The 19,657-nt window shown below is 51.8% G+C and overlaps 2 protein-coding genes across 3 annotated transcripts in view; both read left to right on the top strand.

The window, feature by feature from the left end:
* CLSTN3 (calsyntenin 3) overlaps nucleotides 1-14,589 on the top strand; it is a 28,794-nt gene extending 14,205 nt beyond the window's left edge. For both annotated transcript variants that reach the window (XM_032159504.2, XM_032159503.2), the window contains 6 exons: nucleotides 4,466-4,692; nucleotides 5,017-5,187; nucleotides 6,038-6,183; nucleotides 6,422-6,557; nucleotides 13,102-13,304; nucleotides 13,553-14,589. In XM_032159504.2, the coding sequence (XP_032015395.1) occupies nucleotides 4,466-4,692; nucleotides 5,017-5,187; nucleotides 6,038-6,183; nucleotides 6,422-6,557; nucleotides 13,102-13,304; nucleotides 13,553-13,693 (1,024 nt within the window). In that variant the 3' untranslated portion in view covers nucleotides 13,694-14,589. The remainder of the gene's footprint in view (nucleotides 1-4,465; nucleotides 4,693-5,016; nucleotides 5,188-6,037; nucleotides 6,184-6,421; nucleotides 6,558-13,101; nucleotides 13,305-13,552) is intronic.
* Nucleotides 6,568-13,095, top strand: LOC116472624 (uncharacterized). Its single transcript, XM_032159510.2, has one exon. The coding sequence runs from the start codon at nucleotides 11,820-11,822 to the stop codon at nucleotides 12,549-12,551; it is 732 nt and encodes a 243-aa protein (XP_032015401.1). The 5' UTR covers nucleotides 6,568-11,819; the 3' UTR covers nucleotides 12,552-13,095.
* Nucleotides 14,590-19,657: the final 5,068 nt, after the last annotated feature.

Consider the following 19,657-nt stretch of genomic DNA (forward strand, 5'->3'; position numbering starts at 1 on the left):
ACATGATTCAGGAGTCAGGATTTCTGCGTTCCAGTCTTGTTACCCCTCTCCCCCATTCTGCCTCAGTTTCTCTGTGAGTTGTATGAAGATAAACATCTCAAATTTGCCCCTATCCTGGGAGGGGTGGGTTTAGAGGGGAGAGGGCTCTGAGCCCTAGAGGGGGACTGGATGTGATTATCAGGCTTCACAGTTAGAGCTGTGGAAGGTCCCGGGCTGTGGCTTTTGGGAATTTGCTGGTTCAGGGTGTGGAGCTGAAGGTCACAGGCAGATGAGTTAATGTGGGTGCAGCTGATTGCTGAGTATGCACCCCATCATGTCCCAGTCAGAGCTCCAGTTGTTAAAGGGCTGTCATCCAGTTATGAAAGGCTTAATCCCTCAGAAGCCAAGGCATTGCCTCGTCCCCTCCAGCGCTGAGGAGCCATGGCAGAAGGGAGGGCTCTGGTTCCTGGCCTAGGGTGGAGCTCTGCAAGGGGAGTTCCTGCAGGGGGAGGAGTTGACGTTCTCTTTGCTGACTTCCTCCTCTGAATTCCTGCTATCTTTTTCATGCCCAGGATAGAGGTTTATCCAAGGGCTTGGAACCTGCCTTCGAGGAAAGCGGCCTTGATGTTTTCTCTATGAGGTTAAGAAACAGAGTTTTCATTTCTCCATTTCTAAGGTTACTACATGGTTGGTGCTATCCTAATACTTCCCTGAGGTCATGGGAGAAAATATAGAGGGATGTGTGTGTGTGTGTGTGTGTGTGTGCGCGCGCGCGTGCGTGTTTGTGTGTATGTAACAGAGAGAGACAGGTACCTAGCAACACCTCCCTTTTCCTGATGCATTTCATTGCTTCTGTCCCTGTGGCTTTCATAGCTTCCAGTTTTCAGTTCTTGGACCTCTGTCTATTTAAAGCCAGATTTATGCAACTATTTGGTCAATGCCTAAATGCAGGTTTTCCTTAAGTTTTGTTGTTGTTGTTGTTGTTGTTTTAGTATTTTTCTTGGAAAGCCCATCTACTTGTGGCATTGACCCCTGAACAGATAGATACCACATCTTTTTCTCTAGTTTTGTCCTCTTTCCACAGCTCTTGACTTTCCATCTGCTTCCTGTAACCTCTATCTAGAAGTTCTGCCAGCACCTCAACAGAATGAGCTAATGCTGAAATAATCAACTGCAATCCCAAACCAGCCCCTCCCCTTGAACTCTCTCTGTAATGGTGCCTCTGTCCTTGCAGTCACCCAGAGCTTGAAACCTCTGAGTCATCTTTGATTCTTCCCTGTCTTTATCCTCTACTGCCCATCAGTTGCCAGGTCACCTGGACCCTGCCTCTGTGCTGGGTGTCTGAAATCTGTCTCCTCTTTCTTTTGCTGCTGTTACTGTTCTAGCCCAGGTCTTATTACCTCTTATCTGGCCCATTGCCTCCTAACTAGCTGACCTATCTCTAGTCTTCTAATTTTATTTATCCTCCACTCTAAGGCTAGGTGAGCGATCTTAAATTGAGTTTTCATCATCACACTTCCCTGATGAAAAAGATGTTGGTGGCTTCCTCTTGCCCACTGCATAAAAATGTCAAATGTGCTGGGTGCAGTGGCTCACATCTGTAATCCCAGCACTTTGGGAGGCCAAGACGGGAGGATCGCTTGAGGTCAGAAGTTCGAGACCAGCCTGCACAACCAACAGGCTGCGAGTCTGTAGTCCCAGCTACTCAGGAGGCTGAGGTGGAGAATCACTTGAGCCCAGGAGTTCGAGGCTGCAGTGAGTCGTGATTGCACCACTGCACACCAGGCTGGGCGACAGAGTGAGACCCTGTCTCTAAAAAATTAGAGAGAGAGAAAAAAAACAGATCTTATCATGGCATTTAAAGCTGCCAGCCGTCTGGCTTCTGGTGGTTCCTGCCTCATGTTCCTCTACTCCCCTTAGTAAGCTTCTCGCCATCCACTCTGGGTCAGTACTACCCTCCGTCAAAGGCTCGCTCAGTTGCTACTTTCTCTGATCATTCCTACCTTCCTTTTCCAAGCACCCTCCTCTTATCCTAGCCAGAACTAACCTCTCCCTCCTCTGAACTCTTCTGTTTGTTTGTTCCACTCATATGGGTGATGACCATATTTGCCTTTGTTTTAACTTTTGTGTGCCAGGTCTAATCTCTCTACCAGACCAACGGTGCCTTGGGGTCAGGCCTCCTATTCCCCTCGGGATTCCCAGAGCAGCAGCACAGCATAGCATTGCTCATTGCAGGGAGGATGTCTGTTGGAGCCTGTGCCTTCAGGGTCATCTGGGATTGTTTCCCAAGGGGCTTTGCCCTAGGCCTATCTGGATGGCAGACTGTAATAGGCCCTGCTCCGTGTGGCACAGGAACTCAGCACATCCTGGGCACTGGCAACTTCAGGGGCTCTGAGCTCATCATGCCTACTGAGATTATGCCTTCTCCCTTTTTGCTCCAGCATTCAAACTGGGCATGCTCAGTAACACTAATAATTACAGTCCTCTTGGCAAAATCTTTTCCACTAGCACCAGCACGTGGACCAGAGTCCCTGCTCCTGGATCACTAACTCCACTGTGAAGTCTGCTTGTTCAAGTGGGGAAACTTCTTTACGGATACATTTCCCTGGTGCAAACCCAGGCCCCAAATGGTGCCTGTGGTTTAGTGGAAAGATCAGTGGACTTGGGCCGTGTGTGGTGGCGCACACCTGTGGGCCCAGCTACTCAGGAGGCTGAGGCATGAGGTTGCTTGAACCCGGGAGGCAGAGGTTGCAGTGAGCTGAGATGGCACTACTGCACTGCAGCCTGGGCAACAGAGAGACTCTGCCAAAAAAAAAAAATCAGTGGACCTGGAAGGAGAAGAATGGTTTAAGCCTTGATTCTGGTTTAAGCCTTGATTCTTTCTTTTTCTTTTTCTTTCTTTTCTTTTCTTTTATTTCTTTTCTTTTTTTTTTTTTTTTTTTTGGATAGGGTCACACTCTGTCACTCAGGCTGGAGTGCAGTGGCGTGATCTCATAGACTCACTGCAACCTCTGCCTCCTGGGCTCAAGTGTTCCTCCCACCTCAGCCTCCTGAGTAGCTGGGACTACAAGCGTCTACCACCACACCTGGATAATTTTTGTATTTTTTGTAGAGATGGGGTTTCACTATGTTGCCCAGGCTGATCTCGAACTCCTAAGCTCAAGGGATCCTCCCGCCTCAGCCTCTCAAAGTGCCAAGACTTACAGGCATGATCCATCATGCCTAGCCTGAGCTTTAGGCATTTGACAGCATAGAAATGAGGTTATAATATAATGAAATAATATGGGCCAGGTGCCGTGGCTCACGCCTGTAATCCCAGCACTTTGGGAGGCTGAGACGGGTGGATCACCTGAAGTCAGGAGTTCAAGATCAGCCTGACCAATATGAAGAAATCTCGTCTCTACTAAAAATACAAAAATTAGCCAAGTGTGGTAGCATGCGCCCTATAATCCCAGCTACTCGGGAGGCTGAGACAGAGGAATCGCTTGAACCCAGGAGGCAGAGGTTGCAGTGAGCCAAGATCGCACCATTGCACCCTAGCCTGGGCAACAAGAGTGAAACTCCATCAAAGAAAGAAAGAAAGAGAGAGAGAGAGAGAAAGAAAGAGAGAGAGAGGGAGGGAGGGAAGGAAGGAAAGAAGGAAAGAAAGAAAGAAAGGAAAGAAAGAAAAGAAAGAAAAGAAAGACAGAAAAGAAAGAAAGAAAAGAAAGAAAGAAATAAATAATGTGGGAAAAATGCTTCATAAACTGGCAATAGCAAGGGCTATTGATTGTGAGGTGTTGTTATTACTGGTAAAGGTGGGGCTAAATGTGATCCTGGGAGCGTCACTCCCAAGCAGCTGTGCTGTTGGTTGGTCTGGCTCAGCGGAGTCCTCTAGGGATAGCTTGTCCTGGTGCCTGGATCCTCAAGCTTCATGAGACGGTGGATGTAGGTCCAAGGTGGTCAGATGATCTCACCTACCAAAGTGTGTTTCCCCGATACTGAAGGGAATGAAAGACACACCAAAGAGGAGGACATCTGTTGATAGATGTTCACGTTCTACTCTTATTGTTGAATAATTTTGGGCGCATATGTGCTGGATAGTATACTGAGCCCATGTATTTTTAAACTCCTGGATAAAAAACTGTGTGTGTATATATACATGTTTGTCAGTTCAGTTCGCTTTGTTTTTCAATAAAACAGCATCTATAGGTACTCCATAATCCTGGGGTAGGGCATTGATGGTGTGGTCACACCCACAGTTGGGATTACCTGACCTTCTGTCCTCGACATTTTCCTTGGTAACATCCTACCAGGAAAGGATATGTCCCCCTTCACCTGCTGTGGGGGTTGGGGTGCAGAGGCATGACCCCCTTTCTTCCCCTCCCCCTCCCTGACACGAGATGCTCTATGATAGAGGTAGCTGGGGCAGGGAGTGAAACAGAATGTAGGTTTTCGGGGAGGAAGTGTTGGGGTCACATGCTGCTTCTCCTGCTTTCTCACATAGGTGCTTCAGCGAAGAGTCCTGCGTCTCCATCCCTGAAGTGGAGGGCTACGTGGTGGTCCTTCAGCCCGATGCCCCCCAGATCCTGCTGAGTGGCACTGCTCATTTTGCCCGCCCAGCTGTGGACTTTGAGGGAACCGAGGGCGTCCCTTTGTTCCCTGATCTTCAAATCACCTGTTCCATTTCTCACCAGGTGGAGGCCAAAAAGGATGAGAGTTGGCAGGGCACAGGTAAGGATGACTCTGGGGAGTAACACCATCCAGAGAACCAGCCAGTGTCTGCAGCCAGAGTGCAGGAGAACTCCTGGGTCTGAAAGCAGAAAGCGACTCCATCCTGTGTTTGTTTGACTGAACAACTTACCTTTAGGAAGGAGAGCAAGTGGAAAACACATGGGTGGAAATGAATTGTTGCATAATGATATTCTTGAAAATGATGCTGACTTCCCTTTCCCTGACCCTGGAAAGGGAGGGAGAGTGGTGATGAGGGCATGGTTGGGTCTGAGAACCTCTGTGGGCCCTTTGGCTCTGACCCAGACCCTACTCTCCCCAACCCAGTGACAGACACACGCATGTCGGATGAGATTGTGCACAACCTGGATGGCTGTGAAATTTCTCTGGTGGGGGATGACCTGGACCCCGAGCGGGAAAGCCTGCTCCTGGACACAACCTCCCTGCAGCAGCGGGGGCTGGAGCTCACCAACACATCTGCCTACCTCACCATTGCTGGTCAGTGGGGCCTGAGGGCCTGTCCTCTGTGTGTGTGTGCCCCTCCCAAAAAGTAAGGGCCTGGGAAGCCCAGAGGGTCCTCCTTCCAGGTCCAGGGATGTGGACAAGTGCCGTTTTGCATTTTCCTAGCCTGGAAGATCCTCTGGCTTTCATTGTCCCTAGGGGAGGTGTGCTGGGTTTAGGCTCCGAATGCTTCTGTCTTCCTGCTCCTCTCCACAGCCTGGCTCACCTCCACTTCTGGTCCCACTCCTGTTTCCATTCAGGCTTCTCGCCTTCCTCTCCTCCTTCGGCTCATCTCTGCCCAGCTTTCTAACCCTCTAGCTGTCTGTTTGTTACTGGTCATCTCTGTTGTACAGCTCACTCATCTCACGTGCACACCAGAGCTTTACAAGAAGTACTCATCTCTTAGTGAATAGTGGGAGTGATGATTTGGTAGTTTCCAAAGGAAGCCAGGGGGGAGAATGGAGAAGATGGAGGTAATCAGTTCCCTTCTATTTCCACTCCTTTCCAGGGCTCACTGAGGACTTCTGTGTTTTCTTCTTTCTCATATTCCCTCCTGCTTGCCATCTCCCTTTCTGTCTTTCAGGATGTCTTTATCTCCTTCTTTCCATTCCTCCTCAGAACCTACAGCGCAGGAAATGGAGCCTTGATCTCTCCATCCTAGTTAGTCAGAGTGGGCAGGGATGGAGGGGAGCATCTCTCCCTTTGACCTCAGGTCACACTTCTGCGGAGATGGGGCTGACCCGCTCTACAGCTTGTGTGGTGTCAGCTAGTGGGAGTCCAGGAGAGAGGGTCCTGCCCAGGTCCTGCCTCCCCTGGCCGCTGCCCTGAGGTGCTTCTTCATCTCCAGGGGTGGAGAGCATCACTGTGTATGAAGAGATCCTGAGGCAGGCTCGTTATCGGCTGCGACACGGAGCTGCCCTCTACGCCAGGAAGTTCCGGCTTTCCTGCTCGGAAATGAATGGCCGTTACTCCAGCAATGAATTCATCGTGGAGGTACCCAGAGAGTCTCCTTCCTTCCACAGTTACCCACCCCCAGAAAGGAGCTGAGGTGGCATGGACTCAAGATGTTAGTTGGTGGGCAGGGACATGGCAGCGTGGAGGGCTGCTGGACCTTGCAGTGGGTGGAGGAGAAGGAGATGGGGGCAGTAGTTAGGAGATGGGGCTGGGGTCTAGAGAAGTGGGGAGGACCTGGGAGAAGTGTGTGTGCCCATGGAGCCCTCCCTCTGCCCAGGTCAATGTCCTGCACAGCATGAACCGGGTTGCCCACCCCAGCCACGTGCTCAGCTCCCAGCAGTTCCTGCACCGTGGTCACCAGCCCCCGCCTGAGATGGCTGGACACAGCCTGGCCAGCTCCCACAGAAACTCCAGTACGTAAGCCTGGTGGGGCTGGGCAGGGAGGGGCAGGTAGCAGGTGAGTGGGCTGGGACAGGTATCCTCCCCCTCCACCTCTGAGAGAGGACAAGGAGGGGTGGAGCAATGGGTTCTGTTCCCTGTGGTACCTGCCTTAGTTGACAGCTATGGACCAATCCCTCTCTCCCTTTGGATCATTCACTTTCCCTTGTGAAGAACATGAGCCTCGTGTCACTGTAGGGATGCTTATGCCTGGAGTCATAAAGTCAGTGTCGGTTTAGGCGTGTTTCTTATACCTGATGATGCCTCCTTCCCCAGCCCCAAGCAATATCAAATTAGCCCTGGACCTAGGATCCTCTATGGTGAAGCTATCAAGTATTTACTAAGCGCCCACTATGTACTAGCACTGTCCTAAGATGATCTAAATGATTTATAGGATAGATACAGTCCCTATCCCTAAGGAGAGAATTGGTACTATTACATGTAAAATTATGTGCTATGTGCACAGTCACAAGAATATTTCTAAAAAATACATGCAAATATGCAAAGCATTACATTCAGATGGAGTGCTGCCCTTCAAAGCTGCCCTTCAAAGCAACCTGGCCATGGTCCCAAAGGTTCCCGGTCATGGTCCTTTACGAATGGTGCAATTTTATTTTCAACTTTTGAGTTGCATAATTGTAGAAAAACCAGAAAATATCAAATATTTCTTTTAAAGAAGAAAAATCAGGCCAGGCACAGTGGCTTACGCCTGTAATCCCAACACACTAGGCTGAGTCGAGAGGATCACTTGAGCCCAGGAGTTTGAGATCGGCCTGGGCAACATAGTCAGACTCTGTCTTTACAAAAAATAAAAAAATTTAGCTGGGCATGGTGGCAGGTGCCTGTAGTCCCAGCTACTTGGGAGGCTGAGGTAGGAGGATCTCTTGGGCCTGTGAGGCCAAGGCTGCAGTGAGCCATGATCACACCATTGCACTCCAGTCTGGGAGACAGAGCAAGGCTCTGTCTCAAAAAAAAAAGAAGAAGACGAAGAAAAATCAGCCATAATTCCATCAGAGAGGAAACCACTGATAATATGAGATATTCTGTTCCAGTCTTTTTTCTATGCTTAATTTTTCCTTTTTAGAAAGTTAGGAAAACCTATTTTGTAACCTGATATTTACACTTCATATTAAAAACAAGTATTTTCCCACATTATTAAAAATTGCAAATGATGCTGATGTTGAAAGTGATTTTTGGAACCCCTTCTTAGAACTGCTTTCAGAGCCAGTTTATGAGGTGCATTTATTTTTGTTATTTTTTGGACATAACTTGCTTTTGACCCTGTTCGGTGTTACTCAACTTCATCATCCACTTTTGCCAAAGTTGGCTCTGGATATAATTTTAAGTTTTTGAACATTAAACCCACTCTCAAGGACCATAGATCTGTCACCTTTGAAAAAAGTCAAAAGGTTGTGTCACAGGCTCTGAAGGCAATTCTCAAAGGAGTCCACTAGTGCTTTCTTGGAAGAAGTTCGTGGTCTCTGAACACTATGTGAAAGTACAGAACTTATTTCAATATACGTGATGGGTAATAATAATTATAACAAACACAGGGTGCTCTCATCATGTGCCAAGCACTGTGCTCGGGGGATTACGCTTATTAACTCATTTAGCCATCATAAACAACCAATGAAATGGGTACCAGAATTATCTCCTTTACAGGCAAGGACACAGAGGCACAGAGAGTTCAAGTGCCTTACCCAAGTTCACACAGCTAGAAAGTAAGTGGAGCCAGGATTTAAATCCAAGAGGCATGATTCCAGTCTGTGCACTAACCATGGCCCTCACCGCTCTCCCCAGATGTTTGATGCTTTAAAAAAGATCGTCTCATTACTTTAGAGTTGCACATAATTGGGGGAGCCCCTGAGGGCTTCCCAGGGTTTTCTGACTGAGGCCAACTCCTCTGATGCCCCCAGGGATTCAGTCTGGCTTCCTCTCCTTGTGCAGCGGCCACCACCCACACCATCTCTTATGTTTTTTTTTTTTTTTTTTTTTCCTGGGACTGGCTCCCTTCTTCCTTGCTCTCCCTGAAAACAACCACGGAGGCTTTTGGGAGTGGGAGCCAGGGTCTCGTTCTGTCGCCTAGGCTGGAGAGCAGTGGTAGTCATAGCTCACTGGAGCCTCGAACTCCTGAGCTCAAGCAATCCTCCTGCCTTAGCCCCCTGAGGAGCAGATGTGTGCCACTATGCCTGGCTATTTTTAAGACTTTTTATAGAGACAAGGTCTCACTTTGTTGCTCAGGCAGGTCTTGAACTCCTGGGCTCAAGCAGTCATCCTGGCTCAGCTTCCCGGAGTGCTGGGATTACAGGTGTGAGCCGCCGCACCTGGACTTGCAGAGGCCTTTTTCAGTGTTCTACTGTGATTCACTACAGCAAGTAGGTGGAAGTGAGGATTAGCGGGGAATATAAGGCATAACCAAGCTGCAAAGATTAGAGAAGTTTCACATAGTATTTAGTCAATAGAGACATGTTAGCAGACTAAACCTATTTATTTCAAATAAACTCTTGAGGCCAGCTATATGTTTTTTTCCTTCTTGTGTTTCCATAGCACTTTCTCCAGTTCTTTCATTGGGGATCATTCCACTCAATCTTTTCTGGGTTGGATACTAGGTCCTGCTACTCTGATTAGGCTCAAGGTAGATAGGGGTGCTGCCTGGCCTGGTGAGATTCTCGATCCTTACTTTCTTTGTTATAAGGCCCCAGGTGAGAGACTTCTTGTTCTAAGAGCCCAGCACCTTCTCCCCTGAGTGTCCAGCTGCCCTGCATGGGCTGGCCTGGCGGGCAGCATTTCTCACCCCTCAGCCCCTGGGGCAGTGTCTGTTCATGGCACCCTTTCACCTCCTCTCAGTGAAGCCCAGTCTCCCCATCCTTTGTTCTGAGCTCATGTCCAGGCTGATCAAGCTTCCCTCAGATTTCAGTTGAGAGCAGCAGTTTTCCTTTGCTTCTTCTCTTATTTTGGCCTGAGTAGGACACAGAGTTGGTAGCTTCCCTGAGGGCACTGGTGATTGGCATGCCTGAGCTGACAGGCTATTCACCGCATAAAACCCCTTCCATATGCCTTTTCTGACTCCGCAAGGTGCTCCCTCCCTTTCACCTACAAATCTCGAGTGGTGTTGCAGAACTGTGGTTTCACAATATCAAACCATTCTAAACATGCAGAAGCAGTGAGAGGTACGATCTCCTCCAGTGGCACAGAGGCCCATTGCTCTAAATTTCCTAAGTGCGCTAGAGAAAGAGAGATCAATGTGAACTGGAACCAGTGTAAACTGGAACAGTCAGGGGAGATTTTGTGGCACATGTAGAGTTTGCATTTGGACCTGAAGTGTAAAAGGGATTTTTGGATGGGTGTGAGAGAGAATGGGAATTCGAGAACTGGGGGTAGATGGGTGAGGGCCATGGTTAGTGCACAGACTGGAATCATGCCTCCTGGATTTAACTCCTGGCTCCACTTACTTTCTAGCTGTGTGAACTTGGGTAAGGCACTTGAACTCTCTGTGCCTCTGTGTCCTTGCCTGTAAAGGAGATAATTCGTAAACCATAAGAGTGTTTATGGTTAGAGAGAAAAAGGTTGGTTGAGGAGAGCGAGCCAAGATGATCAGGGTATTATGCATCTTCTCATATCAAATTTTGATGCCTACCAGAATCACCTGGGGAGCTTTAAAAACTCTTGGCACCTAAATTACACCCTAGAATGTCTAGGGGGTGGGAGCCATGTGTCAGTGGTTTTTAAAAATCCCATGTGATCTTTAAAAGTTTGGGAATAATTTTCCTCTTTTGTTTCCTACAAGTATCTGAAGCTTTGCAGAAAGAGTTACAAAGCAATAGGACAAAAAGAAAATGAATGAGGAAGTAAGGAGGAACAGGTAATGATGAAATAAGGATCCAATGAAGCCAGGGAATAAAGTCAGCTCATAACATGCATACTATGAGATGCTGTGCAGTTGCTACCATGGGCCAGAATTTTGACTCTGAGCTTCTTTGAAGCTAAAGCGAAAGGAAACCTGAGCAGTTCTGAAAGCCATGATAGGAGCCAAACGCTGTTTCATGAAAAGCCCTGGGACCGCGGGGGCAGAAAGAAATCTCTCCCGAGGCTCTTTGCAAAGAGAGCACCGTGTGGGGCCGTGGACAGGGCTTTCAACAGTGTCCTCGCAATCCCACAGACCATTTGCTAAGTCACCCCTTAATGTTGGCTCTGGAGGTCATTCAAGGCCAGAATTAACTGGTAAGATCTCATATAGCAAGAAAAGTTGACCGAACTTCTTAAATTCTTGATTTTTATCTGTAGCTGATTTAAAAATCCTTCCATCTCCCTGGGCTCCTGACTCATCTTCAGCTAATTAACCAGACTTGTTTACTTGTAGATAGAGTGGCTGCATTTTGTCTTTCCTGTGGTCATTTCTTATTGTCCTGGCAATCAACTCATCATTTCCTTCATTAGGCCAGGAGCTCGGAGGGACACTGCATTGATTAGGGCGCAAACCAGCTTTAGCTCGTCATCATTGTGTGCTTAGAGCAAGTTCACCTGCTTTGGCCTCCACTCTGAGGGTGGGGTCACCACTCCTTCTAGAGCCTGGGCTTAGCCACTGGGCCCATCTGCCAGTGGAGGCACTGCCCCTGGGTCTGATCTGTTGACATGGAGACCTGAGAGGCACTATTTCCTGCAGATGGGCAGAAGAGGCAGCTCTGACCCCTCCTCCCTTATCCCCTGTTCCCAGGCAGTTGAGAAATACTAATTAAGCCAGTCCTGTCTTCACCTTGGAACCAGCGTCGAGGGAGTGTGCCCCAGCAGAGTCCGTTCTAACTGGCTAGTGGCCTCAAGTGGGCCGTAGGTTGGGTCAGGATGGGGACCAACTTGGCAGACAGCCATCAGGGCGGCCTCAGGGAGGTGTGTGGCCTGCCCAGGCAGGGCATTCTCCACACACCTAGTTGGCCCTGGAGTGTGTGGCAGCTGAGTGTGCTGGCTGCTGGGGAGAGGGGCACTGCAGCAGGGTGTGGGTGTGGGTGTGGGGAGCTCCTGGGCCATGCGCTTCCCTATGCTCTGCTTTATCTATTGACACATGAATGTAGGTAATTTGGGGATGGGGCTGGGATGTGATGTGTGCATGTTTCTAGAGGCTTGCTTGTGTGACTGCCGGTCTCTGTGTGTGTTTGGGGCACACATACATGGAATAGTCCCTCAGCAACGGGACTGCCCAGGGAGGAGCCGCTGTGCATGCATGGTGGGCGGGGTGTGCACCCATGTGGGGAGTAGTGACCCAGCTGCCTGTAAGGGCCCTGGGCCTGGGGGTGCGTGTGTGGGGTTTCTACCTCCACCTGTTGTCCCTGGGGCTGCGGGCTTTCCTGCTTTTCTTCCTTGTGCTTCTTCGAGAGCTGTGTGTGTGTGTGCAGGAGGCAGGCAGGGCTGCGCTCATGGTGGCTTGCTCCGTGGCCCTCACGGCCCACATCTGCAGTGTCTACATCTTCCTTCAGGGGGTTGCCTGGTCTGCCCAGCTGGTGGGGAGCTGGGTGATGCTGCACATATGGCTCTACCGTGCCTTGCTGGAGACCCTCAGACGCGTTCCTTTATTCCCGCTGTGTGAGCAGGCGGCCAGGTGGCTGGTGTGGGCTGGCATGCAGGCTGGCAAAGCCCTGGCTCGGGTGTGGGGTGTGGCGACCTTTGTGCAGCTGTGTGCCCACACGGTCTTCCTGAGCATGTACCTGTGCATGCACATCTGCTTTGCCACCATCAGCTCTAAGGTCCACGTGAGAGTGCACGCGCCGTTCTGTGTCTCACTGCCCTTGAAGGTCCATGCCCCTCGGAGCCTGGGCATCAAAGTGGGGCTGCAGGGCCAGAAGCATGGGAGAGCCACGGGGGAGGCAGGTATGCCTCAAGGGGAGATGTTGGGGAAGCAGGAACCCCAGATGTCCAGAAGCACCAAGGCCACCAGGAGAAGGGAGGTGTCACGGAGTGAGCTCAGTCCAGGTGGGTAAGGGAAGGGGCTGCTCTGTGCCCCTTGGACTTGTCCCAGCCTCAGGTGCTAGTGCCCTCTTCCTGCAGCCAGCCCAGGCCTGGAGCCTGCATCTCCTCCTGCACAGCCCAGCCGTGTGGTGGCCCCTCCTCTCCCTCACTGGGCACTGGCACCTCTTTCCTAGGCTGAGTGGTCTCTGGGGAAGGCACAGGTGGAATGACAGGGGCAGATTCCAGTCCTTGCCCTCTGTCCTCTGCGAATAGGGCTGTTCATGACAGTGTTGGGCCGGGAGTCTTTTTCCTCCTGTGCCCTTGCCTTTCTGTACACCTGCCTCCCTCTGTGTTTGTTCCTTTGCCTTGCAGCAGCTCCCTTCCTCCCCTTTCGTCTCCTGCCCTTCCTGGTGGGCTGTTTCTCGTCTGGCTTCTCCAGGTGTTCCTCTCTTCTCGGCCACTGTGCGTTCTGCCCTAGGAGTCCTTCGGCCCGGGCTGCCTCTTTTCCTACCCAGCCCCCCTGTCCGAGTGCCCCCAGGTGTGCCCGGTCACGCTCTGCTCACCCCCGCGCTCTCTCTGCAGTGATACCCAGCGCCGCAACCCTCATCATTGTGGTGTGCGTGGGCTTCCTGGTGCTCATGGTCGTCCTGGGCCTGGTGCGCATCCATTCCCTTCACCGCCGCGTCTCAGGGGCTGGCGGGCCTCCAGGGGCCTCCAGTGACCCCAAGGACCCGGACCTCTTCTGGGATGACTCAGCTCTCACCATCATTGTGAACCCCATGGAGGTGAGAGGCCTGGGGAAGAGGGGTTCTGTAGGGTCAAGACTGTGGAGCACACACGGTGAGGACTCCTGAGGAGGGCAGGCCTGGGCGGAGGCCGTTCACGGAGCTGCAGTGAGCAGGAGGGAGAGAGGTTCAGGCAGGGAAGGGGGTACACAGGGGTTAAGGGGACCGAGGGAAGTGTGGCCCCTGAAAGAGAGGCTGGGGTGTGTGCAGGCCATTGATCCCTTCTCCTCTCTGTTCTCGCCCTCCAGTCCTACCAGAATCGGCAGGCCTGTGTGGTGGGGGCTGCCGGGGGCCAGCAGGAGGATGAGGACAGCAGTGACTCGGAGGTGGCCGACTCCCCCAGCAGCGACGAGAGACGCATCATCGAGACCCCCCCACACCGCTACTAAGGCCAACAACACCTCTCCCAATGCAGAGGGAGAATTCTGCCCTGGTGAAACAGACACTCCAGACATGGGAGAAGGACTTTCTGGGAGAACAGAGACCAAGAGGGAGAGAGGCTTCCGAACCAGGCCTCCTTTCATCTCAAAACCCCAGTGGGCCCTCTGGAGTCTGCCCTGCCCCTCCCCTGGCCCCCCATCCCTCGCCTCTGGGCTGTCATGCTCCTGGTGTGCCCCTTGCACTGGGGCTGGCGGGGTTGGAAAGTGGGCTGGACTTCAGCTGCCTTTCTACCCCCAATGGCAGCTGCCCCCTTAGCACTCACTGTGTTGGGAAGAGGGTGACGATTGCAATGGCTGGGGCTGGGGCTGGGGGTGGGATTGAAGGAAACCCTCTCCTCTCCCCTTCCCTTCTCTCTCCTGTCCATGGGAAGCTTCTCTCCCTCTGCAGGGCTCCCTCAGCTGGGCCGTTGTCCCTGCTTCTCTTATGATCGCCCCACCTCGTTTTCATTTCAGTCTGGGGACCCCATTTCTCCCTCCTTTCCAACTTCCTTCCTTTCTTGTCCTGTTTCCCTTCCTGCCCTTGCAGTCCTGGGGTCCTGCAGCCCCGGCCCCTCCTCCGTGACCTGGTGTGGCCAGGTTGCGGGGACGGGAGGGGACGTGGGGGCCCCGGGTGTATATATATAATGTATATTTTTTCAATGTTGTCGTGAGTGCAGCCCCTGTGTTCCCGTGTGCAGCTCACGGCCTTGTGTGTGTGTGTGTGTGTGTGTGTGTGTGTGTATGTGTGTGTGTGTGTGTGTGTGTGAGGCATTGTCATGTCCTGGGGCAGGGGCGGGGGATGGGTGTGGTGAGGGAGGGGACATATCCGAGGGTTTTCAAATAAAACAATCAGAAAAAAAAAAAAGCTCTGTGAGGCGCCTCCTGCCTGCCTGGTCCTATGTGGGTGTGGTGGAGGCTCTGGGGACTCAGGGGCTGTTTGGGTCTCTGCGCAGAGCTGAAGTGAGGTGGGCAGGGCTGGTGATCTTGGGGGCCTGACCGGGTAAGTCCCCAGGATGCCAGATCCCCTGGAAAGTAAGCCGGGGGCAGATGGTTCCCACGCCCCATTCCTTCAGCACCCCCTGGAAAAGTACAGAAGATTCAGGGAACGCTATGGAGCTATGGACACCTGGGCAGATGCCCAGTGCCTTGCAGGGGGCTGCCAACCCCACCCCACAACTTGGAACATTTTGCCTGTGCACACGGGCTCCCTGCTGGGCGTCCCCAGGGAGAAGGCAGGCAACCCTGCTATTTTTACCAAAGGGATCTGGAGACTGTTCCAGGCTGAGCCTTTCCTGCTAGCCAAGGCTCAGACCCAGGGGATGTCTGCCTGCCTTGCCCATGTCCTTGTGGCTGCCTCACATGGCTGCTTGGTGGCCTCAGCCCTCTCCACGCTGGCCCAGCCCCTGGCCTGACAGCAGGCAGTCTGGCCCTTCCGCAGCCCTTTGGGCCACTAGCTCTCTGACCCAGGTCTTACTTAAGCCCCAGGTGATAAAGGATGATAACCCCAGGGGTTATTTCAGAAAAGTGAACTGCTGGGGGGAGCATCCCTCTGGTGCTGTCCTGGCCCAGGAAATACCAGGGATCCAAGTCTTAGTTCCTTCCTGCAGCATGATGGGGTAGGGCACCCTTAGGCTCTTCCTGGTTATCTGCTTCTGCCTGTAGCGCAGTTGGGGTGGAGGTGGGTGCTCCGCCTGACACCCGTTCTGACATCCACCAGGTGCCTTGTCCTTGCCCATGGCTGCAAACTCTCAGTTGTATGTTGATGCCCCCATATTTTTATCTCCCACCTGAATCTCTCTCCTAACTCACATTTGCAACTACCTATTGGCATATCCACCTGCCCTTCCTGTGCCTCAGACTCCACCTTTCCCCTACTTTTCTGGGACCCATCCCTATCACCTTTCACCCATTCACCTATGCCAGAAATCTGGGAGTCAGTCTAGATTCCTCCCTCTCCCTCAGCCCCATGGCCAAATGATGATGAAACCCTGTCGTTCTTACCCCTTAAATCTCTCCAATAGGTCTCTTGCTTTCTATTCCCCCTACTGCTGCCGCTGCCTTGACCTGCACCCTCTGTGTTTTTGCCTGGTCTGTGGCAAGAGCCTCCCAGCTGCCTCCCACCTGTCCTCGTCTCCTGTGCCTTGCTCCACTCCAACCCGTCCTCAGCTCTGGATCTCAGTGGCCTTTCTCAAGTGCAACTCTGGTTGGACCACTCTCCGGTATAGCAACTTTCCTACCCCTGACGCCTTAGCCCCTTAACCCAGGTGGGGCAGGTCCTGCCTTCCTCCTTCTCTGGCCTCTTTGCGGCCACCACCCCTGCACCCCTGTGGTGGGGTCGCAGCAATCACGTGTGCTTCCCACACGCACCCTGCTTTCTTGCCTCTGTGTCTGCATGTATTGTTCCGTCTGCCTGGCATGGCCCTTACCCATTGTGTGCCTGGCAGTCTTCTACTATCACTGAAGACCCGGTTCAAGAGTTGCCTCTTCCAGGAGTTCTGCTGTGCTCTGGGACCTCTTATTCACGCCTCCATGACGGTAGTGACTACAAAGCTGTGGGACATGTCTGTCTCCCCACAGATTCTCTGTATCCCCAGCAACTTGCATAGGGCCTGGCACACAGTAGGGGCTCAGTCAGTGGTGACTGAGGTGATGTGTATGGCTCTCAGACTCAGGGAAGACTCACTGGTAGGAAGAGAGAGGAGAGCTCCTTTGGTGGCCCACGGCATGGGAGCTCCAAGGGTTGAGCATGGCCAAGCAGACGCTCTGTAGTGGCCTCTCCCGTAGTCTAGGTCTGCCTAGACGCCAAGCTGATGTTCCGGGGTCTGAGGCAATACTGCATAGGAGACCGCCTTGCCTGTCTACCTAGAGTCTTCCAGAGGCTCAAAAGATCACAGACTTCAGACATCTGAGAGCTTTGGCTCTCAAAGGGGCTTGAGAGAGAGTTTTTATTAACAGTTTGTGGTCCTGAATTTCAGTGGGTGACGTTCAGCCCCCTCCTCCTTCTTGTCATCGTCTTAGTCCTCACCTACCCTGTCTCAGAGATACAGCTTCCCATGAAGAGGAGCAGAAGCCAAGCAGGTTCTCCTGTTTTTGTGTGTGTCCTTGACACTTGAGGCTCGGGGGTCCTTATTCACTTCTAGCTCAAGCCTCAGGGATAGGGGCTGTGGGTGAGAAGGCAAGCTTGCCATGAACTCTGCTTCCCTCTTAATGTAAAAACCCCTGCAGACTGCCACAAAGTAGCATATGTCCTTCTCTTAGTGTCTGCCCAGCCTCAGCCCGACTCTTGGCCTTCCTGGATCAGCTGCCTCTAGGGCTGGACGTAGGTTTTCTCTTAAATGCAACCACTCTACCTGAGATTCCTGGAAACTCTCTCCAGAATCAGAAGCCCTGACCTCTGATTACTTCTTCTGGTGTAACCTTTCCTGGCCCTCCAATTCACCTTCACCTTCAGTGTTTGGCACCCAGGTCTTGGCCCATGGTTAGCACATCTACCCATGTGACTACTGGGCCCATCAAGATGTTACCTGGGGTGGGGGTATACATGGGCACCAGAGGCCTGGAGAAGACCATGAATTCCTTGTGCCACCACATGCCCTGAACTTCTGCTGTCACTTGCTGACTTCCCTCCCCCTCTCAATCTCTGCCTGTCTCTGACACACACACTCGCACACACGCTGAACAGGGATCAGGCTTGAGGCAGGAGGCCAGCTCCAGTGATGCAGGGAAAGGGCAGCAGGCAGGATTCTGCATGGGTTTTTATTTTGTTGCTCAAGATCTCCTGGAAAGATGTTTCCTAACCTCCCTCAAAGAAGCTGGCAAAGCCTGGGGCTGTCAGGCCCGGGGCAGGGTTTCCAATTCACCTGTTCCCAATTTAATTTGAAACAGCAAACACATTTCCCTCGGCATCACTCAAATCGTTCTTTCTGCAGTGGAAGGCTGTTTTCCTCTCAATTCTACTCCCCACAATGACGATTAATTAGCTTCTCTAAAGGTGCATGATGAAAAGCACGCCCTTGGGGAAAAGCTATGCTCTAGAGGCAACTATTTTAACCACCAGTTCAAGAACAAAGTGTATCCTTCTTCCTGTCACCAAACTAGAGTCCTGGAAACTCGCTTTTGTGCTGTCAGAGCAGCTGGACACAAATGCACTAGCGGTGGGCAGAGGTGTGGCTCTACCCACTTCCAAAGTCTGCACTCCACCCTGCAGCCTTTGGGCTGATACCTTCACCCTGGGGGCTTCACTGGGGTGGGCCTAGAAGGTCACATGTGCTCCCAGCCTTCTAGGCGCTGTGGGAGATCTCACGTTCCCTTCAGATTTTAGGTCCATGTCAGGGGTTCCCCAAAGTAGATCCCCTATATCCCCAGACCTGTCCCAACTAGGAGCTCTTCTGGACTGTGTGTCGAGCTGGTGAAACTTTCAGACTCTGAGGTGTTTCCCTGAGGTGTCCATAAGCATGAACTGGAGATGAGTGTGCCCATTAGGTTCCTCTGTGCAGTTTCCCGAACTCCCCAGCAACCTGCGGAGGCTCTCAGTGTGCTCCCTCTGGCGGCCTCCTGGGAGAACAGGAGGAACGGAGCCAGGTGTGGAGAGAGATGGGTGAGCCCGGACAGGTGGGCGCGTTTGACAGGCAGAGAGGAGGAGCTCACGCGTCAACAACCTCCACGGTGCTGGCGTCACTGCCTCTCCTGCGGCACCACGCTTCGGAGCACTTAAAATACCCACGTCCTACAGGAAGAGGACAGATGAGGCTCTAAATTTAGCGACAGCGGGTAGGAGGAAGGGGAATGAAGACTCCGGGATGTGGTGGAGCTGGCGTTGTCAGAAAAGGAGTAGGAATCCTGTATTTCCTGGGCGGGGATTCTAATTCATAAGGTAAGGGAGCTTCTGTCCCAATATCCGATTTCAGCGACCTGACTCCAGTTTCAGAAGTTCTCACCCCAGCTCTGTCGCACCTCTCCCACCTCCCCCATCAGACGTGGTCTCTTCCCTTCCACACTTAAAGGTTGGGATTGTGCTACCCTTTCTCCTTGGGTCGCAGTGTGGCTGGCTCTGGGGGAAGAGGGTGTTACCAGGGGGCAAAAGCAGCATTTAAGAAAACTTCTGATTTTTAGTTAGGTCACTGGAAGGAGAGTAGTTTTCCTTCCATGGCACTACAGAGAGGAAAGGTAAGTCCAAAGGCATGAAGCAGTGAAGCGAGGCAAACACAGTTTCCAGACAACAACTGCGCAAAGCCCCAGGGTACCAGGCCCAAGGAGGATGCAGGCTGCTCATGCCATTTGCGCCCTGAAAGTCTAGCCCCCTCCCAGACCATTGCACCACTTCCCCTCTTCCTCGGGATGTATTCTTGCTATGCCATCTTTTTGCTTTGGGGAAATCCCAAAGCACAGAGGGCTCCTCCTGCTGGGTGCAATGGTGGTGGGGAGGGGTTTGAGAACATGGGCTTTGCTGTCAGTGCTGCCTGTGTTCAAATCCCAGGAACTTGGTGTTGAGTCTTGGTCCTCAGCTTCTGTAAGGGTTGGTTCATCATGTAAATGGGGAAATTACTTACTCAAGGGGTTGAATGAGGCTTAAATAAGATAAACTTTTCTGAATAACTCAGAGTTGACATACTGTAAAGTGCATGCCACTTGTTAGCTATCATTGTCATTGATTACTGGGAGGTAAACAAAACCATCCTTAGTTCCAGCGATGCTGGGGTCTTTAAAAGCATGGGGTTTTAGGGGTGGCAGAATTCCTCAAGCTTCTCCCATCTGAAGCCCAGGCAGCATGTGGTTGTGATTTTGAACACATGCTTTGGAGCCAGACACACCTGGGTTTTTTCACGTTGGCAGCTCACAGAAGCTTATTGTGGCTAATGCCCATAGGAGTGTGACTATCTTTGCCAGGCTGTTTTAAACAGGCACAGTGTTATTATTTAAACAGGCACAGTGTTA

Source organism: Hylobates moloch, unplaced genomic scaffold (assembly GCF_009828535.3).
Source record: "Hylobates moloch isolate HMO894 unplaced genomic scaffold, HMol_V3 SCAFFOLD_8, whole genome shotgun sequence".
Taxonomy (NCBI): domain Eukaryota; kingdom Metazoa; phylum Chordata; class Mammalia; order Primates; family Hylobatidae; genus Hylobates; species Hylobates moloch.